A 9,432-nucleotide genomic window follows, 5' to 3' on the forward strand; every position below is an offset into this window, starting at 1 on the left:
GACGTCATCTGTCGGTCATGGCGTTCCACTCCGTGCCGTTGGAAGGCGTGGTGAACCGACGTATCTGTCAACGTCCGTACGAGGATTAGGTAGAACAGCACCGGTATGTCTGACACTGTTCTTGACGTAAATCTCAGGTATGGCCCATCATGGCCATGGGTTATATCGAGGCATACCTGCTTTTTTCCTGGTGTCAGAGTTTTGACCCAGGCCCATACGCTTGGACCTGGAGTGATTGGTGGCGTCATGGGTCCCCATCGGATGAGATGGAAACCGTGCCCATAGGGTCGGGCGGCATAGGGTCTTTGCCTGAGGGGTCTGGCGAGACGGAGCCCACACCTAAGAAATCAGGCGAGATGGAGCCCGTGGCCTTGAGGTCGACGAGACCTTTTAATACGTCTCGAGCCATCCGGAGAAGTTAACATAGGCGCTAACTTCTTTGATTTGGGTACCCCTAATATCGATATCAGACACCTAACTTATTTTTGTATTTCAAAACAACAAGCTCCTTCTTCCACGTCACCGTTTCATTCTGGAGGCTTTTACATGTATGCCATTAAAAAAGTTTGTAATTACACATAGGCCATTAAAAAGTTGTCCGCACACATATGCCACCGTTCTAAACTTTTTTGCTCTCCAAGCCATTCCGTCGGTATTCTATCCGTTTTTCACCGTTTAAGAGTCATGACAAGTGGGTTCGGTCAGTCAAAACGTTCGTAATACCCCTCTTATCCTTATCCTCTCTCTCGCGCGCCCCCGCCCTTGTCCTCTCTCTCTCGGAGCCCGCCCGCGCCCGCCCTGTCCTCTCTCTCTCGGAGCTCGCCCGCGCCTGCCCTCTCTCTCTCGGAGCTCGCCCGCGCCCGCCCCTGTCCTCTCTCTCTCACGAGCGCGACGCGGGCGGAGTCGCCCGAGGCGGAGCCCCCCCACGCCCGCGCCTTCCGCCCATGGCGGCTGGCCGGGCGAGCTCCCCCCGCGCCCGCGCCCACGGAGGCTTGTCGGGCAGATCTCACCAGTGCGCGCCTACGGCGGAGCTCCCCTTCGCCCGCGCCCGCGGGCTCGCGCCGGCTGGCCGGGGCAGAGCTCGCCCGCGCGCTGCCCGCTGGTGGCTGTTCGGGGGCCGAGCTCGCTCGAGGCGACATGAGGCGGCGGGGCGAAGCTCGCCTGCGTCCGCGCCCACGCCCCGCGCCGGTTGGCCGAGGTGGAGTCGCCGCCGACAGATCTCCCCGCGCCGCGCCCGCGGAGCTAGCATTGCGGTGGGCTCCCCGGCCCAGGGCCGCGACGGCTGCCGGGAGAGCCTCGCCAGCGCACGCCCACAGTGGATCTCCCTGCGCCCGCGCCCGTGACTGGCCGGGGCAGAGCTGGCCCACGCGCCCCGCGCGGCTGTCCGGGGCCGAGCTCGCCCCGAGGCGCACCCGAGGCGGCTGGGGCGGAGCTCGTCCGCGTCCGCGCGGGGTGGAGCTCTGCCCGCGACGGAGCTCCCCCGCGCCCGCGCCCGCGGCGGCTGGCCGGGGCGGAGCTCGCCAGGGCACGCCCGCGCCTGGCTGTCCGGGGCCGAGCTCGCCCGAGGCGCACCTGAGGCGGCCGGGGCAGAGGTCGCCCGCGTCCGCGCCCGCGGCGGCTGGCCAAGGTGGAGCTCGCCCGCGACGGAGCTTCCCCGCGCCGCCGCCCGCGGCGGCTGGCCGGGGCGGAGCTCTCCCGCGCGCGCCCGCAGGCGGCTGTCCGGGGTCGAGCTCGCCACGCGCGCGTCCGCGCCTGCGGCGGCTGTTCGGGGCAGAGCTCGCCCGCGCCCGCGGCGGCTGGCCGGGGCCGAGCTCGCCCGCGCGCATCCGTGCCCGCGGCGGCTGGCTGGGGCGGAGCTCGCCTCCGAGCGCCCGCGCCCACGGCGGCTGTCGAGGCTCGTGCCGCCGCTGTAGCTCTCCGCCATCTCCTTCTTGTTGGCCGCGGCGGCGCGGGAGGCGTGCCTGCACCTCGCCCGAGCACGTGACTGACAAACGGACCCCACCGTACGGTAAAATGGTCTTTTCACCGGTCTGTTTGACGTCGTTAAGTAGACAAGCGGACGGAACGGCTCGGAGAATGAAGAAGTTTAGAAATATGGTATATATATGGGGCCAACTTTTTTTTATTGCCTACGTGTAATTTCAAAACTTTTTTTAATGGGCACACCCTCATTCTGTCCGTCCGATCAAGTTCCCCCTTCAATCCCCTCCGTCCACCTCCGCTCGAAACTTCCCGACCCGCAGCACGTGCCCTCCCTCCCCAGAAACGCGCCGCCCCCGCTCGATCCTTCCCGAACCCTCTCGCTCGTGTCCTCCCCATAACTACGCCGCACCGCGGCCCCGGAAAAAAGAAACACGGTGCCCCCTCCCACGTCGGCCGCTGGAGAGGAAAAAAACCACTGATCCGCACCGCCCCGGCACCCGCCGCCGCCCCAGGCTGCCGTCCGCCGGCCCAGCCTGCCGTCCGGCGCCCCAGGCTGTCATCCGCGTGGTGGCCTCGCACCCACGCGTGCCGTCCCGCGGCTGCAGCCACCTCAACGCTATTCCCCTCCCCCGGCTCCTCTGGCCCCGTTGTCGCGCCGCTCGCGGGAGCTTCTATACGGACCCTCACGCCTGTCCTCCCAAACCCGCAGCGCCCCAGTACCCTCCGGCGACCCAGCCGGCCCTCTGCGCCATCGCCTCACAGCCACACCGGTCTGCCCTCCTCTCTGCGCAAGGTATGTCAGTTCCGATGTGTGCAGTCCTCCTCAAGTCTGATTCATGGCGTGTTGTCTTCTCCGCCGAGCAGCCTCCTTTCTCATTTTCTTCAGAAGCTCCGGCTTACAGATCTCATTCTTTGGGGCTTCTATCTTCTTTCTCTACGTTTCTCCAAATTAATTTCCTTCATTGGTACGTTTCAGATTGACAGCCTGGAGGTCATGGTGCCTGATGTGGCGCTGCGTGCATCAAATGCTTACAAAGGTGAATACCAGCATAAATTTGTTTTCTTAGCACTGTTCTCTTTTCCTGCCACATTGGTTGGTTACTTTCCTGTGCTAATTAGTTTTTTTCTGTTTGATTCTTCTTTACCTTGCTGATGCTTCTTTCATTGTTGTTTCAGCTTCTGGGCCCCAAGATGATGAGGGTTGTCCAGCATATGGCCTCCTCATGGTATGAAATAATATGGATTCTTCCAGTGCTATCCAATTTCCAAATGCTTGCCAACCCATAGCAGTACAGGACTATGCCAGCATTGTTAGTATTACCACTGACAGTCGTACTCATACTTGATCTGCACGTGCTGAAGGAAAAATACCTGAGTAACTGAGTTGACACTGAGTTCTGGAATAAGTATTTTGTAGAATTATGTATATTTTCTCCCTTCATAATCATGGTCTGGATATGCAGTCCTTTATGTTCAGTTGCCTTTTCTGAAGTACAAAGTGAGCTTCTATATTTGTATGTTGTACTCATAGAGAAGAGCTACCTTCATTACATATTGCTAACATTTTTTTTCTTGACTCTCTCACAGTTGTTGTATGTGCAAATGTTCTCCGCATAGTTGTTTATATGTGCAGGTGTAATCACAATTTTCTGAAAGCACCTTCAATGAATTCAAAAGTTCAGATTAGTTTTCTAACATTCCTATGGTCACTCATCCTATCATTATTTGCTTACTGGTAGATTCATTTGTATGTTACGCAGTACCAAAGTTTGTTAAAGAATGAGGACACCAATGAAAATGCGAAGTGCCAAATGACAGAACTACACATACACAATTTCAAAGGTATGCCAGATAAGCGTTCAGCTATTATGAATTTGTGATATTATGGGTTGGCATAGTCCTGTACTGCTATGGGTTTCGAGTCGCGGTCTCCTCGCATTGCACAGGCGAGGGTAAGGCTTGCCACTGACACCCTTCCCCAGACCCCGCACAGATCGACAAGGACTCAAGTAGTGTGCCACTAAATTAGTCGTAACTTATTTTATCCCTGCTTTTTAATACAACCAATATGCTATACAGAAATGCTTTCCATTCTCTCAATGTAGCAACAAATAGAAGTACCAGCTATTTTGCATGCCATGCTAGCATATTTCCTCACCAGGTGATTAGGGGGGGTGATAGGTTCATTCATTTTTTATGGTACCCAACAAGCCTTCTTTGAATTGCTACCACTTTCTGCTGAAAGCATGATTTACATCCAGAAATCAAGATTCTATGATTTAGACTTCCTGCAGGTATATTGGAGAAAACATTTCAGAATCTATGATTGAGACTTCCTGCGAGTATATTGGAGGAAAACATTTCAGTTTGCTGTACACTACAAAAATCTGCATGTACTGATCACCTATCCACCTAAAATGTAGCTATAATATAGTAAGATGGTTAACAGATCACCTGGCGGAAATGAATTCATATGCTTCGCCTATATTACAAGGAGGACCAAACTTTGTAGAGTACATGAAACTTAATGTAGCCCTCTGCTCCCTAGATGGTGCTTCTTTAGGCTTCACCTAGAGACCTCTTGACACAATTTGTCAACTGCACTCTCTCTTAGGCTTAATGGTATTGCAGCTTTTAAAATACCAATGCACCATGAATTTTGTTTGCGTCATAGTCAGTGCCTACAAGTGCCAAGGGTGATGGTACAACTCATCATCCTTCGTTGGACATAGGGCGCCAACGATGCTTTCAATAGCAAAATCGAAGGGGTCAAAAGCGCAAAAAGCAGAGGCGCAGAACTATATGCTGATGATCATCATAAGACATTTACATAATGCCATTACCTTTTCAGGTTGATGATTTAGGCGATTCCCAAGGTGCAAAAAATAAGACCTCTGATGGATACTATGGTTTCCACCTTTCATTACTGCCGTGGATGTATCCTACTAATATTGTTGGAGGCACTTTAGTTTTAGCAATATTTAGTGCCAAGATCTCTGATGGATACTATGGTTTCCACCTTTCATTACTGCCGTGGATGTATCCTACTAATATTGTTGGAGGCACTTTAGTTTTAGCAATATTTAGTGCCAAGATCTAGACATCTTAAGAAGTCACATTCAGTTGTAGCTTTATAGCACAGAGTTCTCTATGCAAGTAACATGATGCGAAAAATTATATTTTCTATTAGGGTAATGCAGATTTTGTGTTTTCCCAGTTCTTAATAATTATTATAACCATGCGCGGGGTACTTACTAGTTTGTTTAGTTTTCTTACACTGAAACCAGCACACCTCCATGGATTGAAGAACAAGCATTTCTCATGCAATAGTCCTCTCCTTCATGATCTGCAATGTGAATTCGTGAGCTACACGTAACTACTTCCACATTGGGATATTTTGTTACACCAAAATGAATATTTGTTTTCACCCTGAAATTCAGAGGCTCTCCTAAAGTAAAAAAAAAAATTGGTTCAGAATGTACATATTGATCAGGATCAATGTACTACCTTCTTGTTTTTCATTTTTTTAGTAGATCAATATAAAGAACACGGTGATATGTTGTTTATTGTTACGTCCAGTTTGGGGCTATTCTTTTTAATATAAAATCAGCAGCTTTTCTATTTGGTTCATTAAAAACAAACAAAGGTAGTCTGGTCTCTGATCGTGCATGGCCAGCACCGGCGCCTTTCATTTCTTCCCTTGCACGTGAAGCCGAGCTACACGCCTCAGCCCAAAAGAATGGTCTGCCACGCATTTTGAAAGTTTGGTAACCAAAAGTTTAGGAAGTGGTGCATTTAAGTTTGGTTTGGATCGGTGACCTAGCTTTTCTAGCCGGGGGCGCGGTGCTGCTGGTACATAAATACCAGTTCCACCTATTCGAGGGCAACATTCCAGTGGGCCGGGGGGCGCGCCGCCTCGTCGATTTGCCATTTCCCAATCTAAACCTAACCAAGGCTAAAGAGCAGGGCGGAGTGTGCGTGCTAGCCTCCACGATGTTGGGTTTGGTGCTGGACTTGTTGGAGGATCCTAAGGAGGATTTGGTTTGCTGGGCGAATCGGTCCGAATCTTGTTTGAAGGAGTGGCGACGGATTGGACCCGCCGGAGGGGATCTTCGACTACCCAGGTATATTTCTGATTGGAAATCCGATTTGTTTATTCGACGAATGCCCGCTTTATTTGCCTGCTTGCTTGCCATGTCGTCGATTTAAATTTGATTAGGGACCTATATATATATGCTCATATATTTTGCTTGATTTGCCGGTTACGATTAGTTGGTGGAGTGATATCAATGATGCTAGGTTTGTAGTTTTCTCAGCTCCTGCGGAGATGTCGTCGTCCTCACTCGCTTATTATATTCCTTTTTCCTTACTCTTTGCATGCACGGCGGCGAAGATCTCGAGAGAGAGGATGGGGATGGGACAGTCTAGTGACGCCCAAATCGAGCCCAGAGGACATGCCCACGTACAAGAAATACCTCAAGGACTATTACAGCCACAACACTGCTGAATCTGTTGCCCAGGCGTGGCAGAATGAGCACCAGCGGGATGCCAACACTGATGGGATAAGTCTCATGTGTGGGCTGGTCTTTGTGGGGCTGTGCTGGTCACATGGTCCTTGTGGCTGCATGGTCTGTTCTTAGGACAGCATCTTAGACTAGAGGACAACATCTTAGAGGACAACATCTTAGACTAGAGGACAACATCTTAGAGGACAACATCTTAGCATCTAGGACAACATCTTAGACTAGCATCTTGGTATATGTTTGGCTGGCTAGCAGCCTATAAATATGTACCCCCAACCCCTCAGGTTGGCATGGCATTTGGAAATAAACCAGAAAATTGTCACAATTCCTAGTGTCATCCTCTCTCGATGAGAGTAAGAATTCTGCTACTATCAAGAGTAAGAATTCAACGACTAACAAGTGGTATCAGAGCCGTACTATCCTGTAGCCTGAGCATCTCCTGCTCATCTCCTTTCCTAGCTGCACAACAGCCCTAGCTAGGAGCATCAGCAGCTCTGGCCGCTCCTGCTCACTCCTCTCCCTCTGCGCAGACGAGCAGCAGCTCATCTGAAGCAGCCATCTCCCCACGCAGTAGCCCCTCGGTAGCGCGTCATGTCCGTGGGGCAGTCTCAGCGCTCGGTCGCCTCGAGCACGCGGCGTCGGCAGGAGGCCGAACTTGCCGCGGCAGAGGAACGCGAGCGAGCGGCGGCAGAGACCGCTGTGGCGGCGGCAAGGGCGTCGAGGCTGGTAGCGGCGGAGCTGGCAGCAGCCAGAGCGGAGGCGGAAGCAGCGGCGGCGGCGGATGCAGCGCGTGCGGCGACAACAGAGGTCGAGGCCCTGCGCGGCAGCATCAGCAGCTCCGTTCCTGCTGACGACAGCGCCGACGCGGACCTCGAGTTGCTGGGGAGGGAGGCAGGACGTGATGGGATAAGTCTCATGTGTGGGCTGGTCTTTGTGGGGCTGTGCTGGTCACATAGTCCTTGTGGCTGCATGGTCTGTTTTAGGACCATCTTAGACTAGAGGACAGCATCTTAGAGGACAACATCTTAGACTAGAGGACAACATCTTAGAGGACAGGATAGCATCTTAGACTAGCATCTTGGCATATGCTTGGCTGGATAGCAGCTTATAAATATGTACCCCCAACCCCTCAGGTTGGCATGGCATTTGGAAATAAACTAGAAAATTGCCCCAACTCCTAGTGTCATCCTCTCTCGATGAGAGTAAGAATTCTGCTACTATCAAGAGTAAGAATTCAGCGACTAACAACGGGTATCAGAGTCGTATTATCCTGTAGCTTGAGCATCTCCTGCTCATCTTCTTTCCCAGCCTCGCAACAGCCCCAGCTAAGAGCAGCAGCAACTCCGGCCGCTCCTGCTCACTTCTCTCCTTCTGCGCAAGCAGCCCTCTCCCCATGCAGCAGCCCCCCGGTAGCGCGTCATGTCCGCAGGGCAGTCTCAGCGCTCGGTCGCCTCAAGCACGCGGCGTCGGCAGGAGGCCGAACTTGCCGCGACAGAGGAACACGAGCGAGCGGCGGCAGAGACCGCTGCGGCAAGGGCATCGAGGCTGGCAGCGGCGGAGCTGGCAGCAGCCAGAGCGGAGGCGGAAGCAGCGGCGGCGGCAGCAGAGGTCGAGGCTCTGCGCGGCAGCATCAGCAGCTCCGTTTCTGCTGACGACAGCGCCGACGCGGACCTCGAGCTGCTGGGGGCGGAGGTAGCACGAGCGCGGGCGGCGCAGTGGGCAGCCGCGCACGCCCACAAGCGCGACGGTAGCCCCGATAGGTGCGGACGCGCCGGTGGCGCTCCTGGAGGAGGCGCGCACGGCGGCGGCGCTCCTGGAGGAGGCGCGCACGGTGGCGGCGCTCCTGGAGGAGGCGCGCATGGCGGTGGCTCTCCTGGAGGAGGCGCGCACAGCGACGGTGGCGGACGGGTCGATGGAGAGCGCGGCCTTCACAGGCAACGTGGCTCTCTCTCCCCGGATCAGTACCGTGGTTACCACGGGCTCCAGGCTGTCGTCAGGGACGTCGGCCCCGGCGGTGGGTGGCCTACCCTCACCAAGACCAACTACGTCGAGTGGGCTGCGGTGGTGAGGGTAAAGCTCCAGGTGCGGCACATGTGGGAGGCAGTCCGGTACGGCGACGTCGACTACGACCTAGATCGACGGGCGCTGGATGCCCTCATCGCTGCAGTCCCGTCCGAGATGCAGTTCTCGCTTACCAACAAGTGGACTGCTAAGGAGGCTTGGGATGCCATCGCTGCGGCACGCATCGGCAGCGATCGCGCCCGCAAGTCCACACTGCAAGCACTTCGCAAGGAGTGGGAGAACCTGGCCTTTAAGCCAGGTGAGGACGTTGATGACTTCGCTCTCCGTCTCAACACTCTATTGCAGAAGATGGTGCAGTTCGACGATGACACCTACGGCGAGGAGAGAGCTGTCGAAAAGCTCTTCCGCTACGTCCCCGAGAAGTACAAGCAGATGGCTTGCTCGATCGAGTCTCTGCTGGATCTCTCCACGATGTCGATCGAGGAGGCGATAGGTCGCCTCAAGGTCATCGACAGCGATGAGCCACAATCCCTCTCGGGGCCCATCACCACTGGCGGGAAGCTCCTTCTCACTCGGGAGCAGTGGCTTGCCAGCCAAGGTGTCCGGAAGAAGGGGGAGCCTTCTTCCGCGACAGGCGGCTGCAAGCGTGGCAAGCCGCGCAAGGCATGTAGAGACGCCCAGGCCGGGGCGTGAGGACGTGCCGAGGGTGATGCCTGCGGAGGCGCCCAGGGTGGCGCCACCGGCAGGCACAAGCCGGCACAAGACGACGCATGCCGCAACTGCGGCCAGCTTGGCCATTGGCCCAAGGACTGTCGACAGCCACGACGCGGCCAGGCCCACGTCGCACAGGCGAAGGAGGAGGAGCCGGCTCTGTTCATGGCACATGCAAGCATCGAGCTACCTCCAGCGGCACTGGCCGCAGCGGCTCTCCATCTTGACGAGCCAAAAGCACACGCCCTCCTCG

The 9,432-nt window shown here is 55.0% G+C and overlaps 2 protein-coding genes across 5 annotated transcripts; one reads left to right on the forward strand and one right to left on the reverse strand.

Annotated features, from left to right (window-relative positions):
- Positions 1–1,006: 1,006 nt before the first annotated feature.
- Positions 1,007–1,924, reverse strand: LOC136456461 (uncharacterized). The gene has a single exon (XM_066456347.1). The coding sequence runs from the start codon at positions 1,922–1,924 to the stop codon at positions 1,007–1,009; it is 918 nt and encodes a 305-aa protein (XP_066312444.1).
- A 354-nt stretch (positions 1,925–2,278) lies between these two features.
- LOC136516468 (uncharacterized) lies at positions 2,279–9,172 on the forward strand. Of its 4 annotated transcripts, XM_066510118.1 has the most exons (6): positions 2,279–2,716; positions 2,900–2,960; positions 3,100–3,149; positions 3,511–3,556; positions 3,684–3,765; positions 4,775–9,172. In XM_066510118.1, exon 6 carries the CDS (start codon positions 7,866–7,868, stop codon positions 9,159–9,161), a length of 1,296 nt encoding a protein of 431 aa, XP_066366215.1. In that variant the 5' UTR covers positions 2,279–2,716; positions 2,900–2,960; positions 3,100–3,149; positions 3,511–3,556; positions 3,684–3,765; positions 4,775–7,865; the 3' UTR covers positions 9,162–9,172. The 4 variants fall into 4 exon arrangements, with proteins under 4 accessions (XP_066366215.1, XP_066366146.1, XP_066366070.1 ...); XM_066510049.1 differs by lacking the exon at positions 3,511–3,556; XM_066509973.1 differs by having other exon boundaries at positions 2,280–2,716; positions 3,100–3,556.
- Positions 9,173–9,432: the final 260 nt, after the last annotated feature.

This window comes from Miscanthus floridulus, chromosome 1 (genome assembly GCF_019320115.1).
Source record: "Miscanthus floridulus cultivar M001 chromosome 1, ASM1932011v1, whole genome shotgun sequence".
Lineage (NCBI taxonomy): Eukaryota > Viridiplantae > Streptophyta > Magnoliopsida > Poales > Poaceae > Miscanthus > Miscanthus floridulus.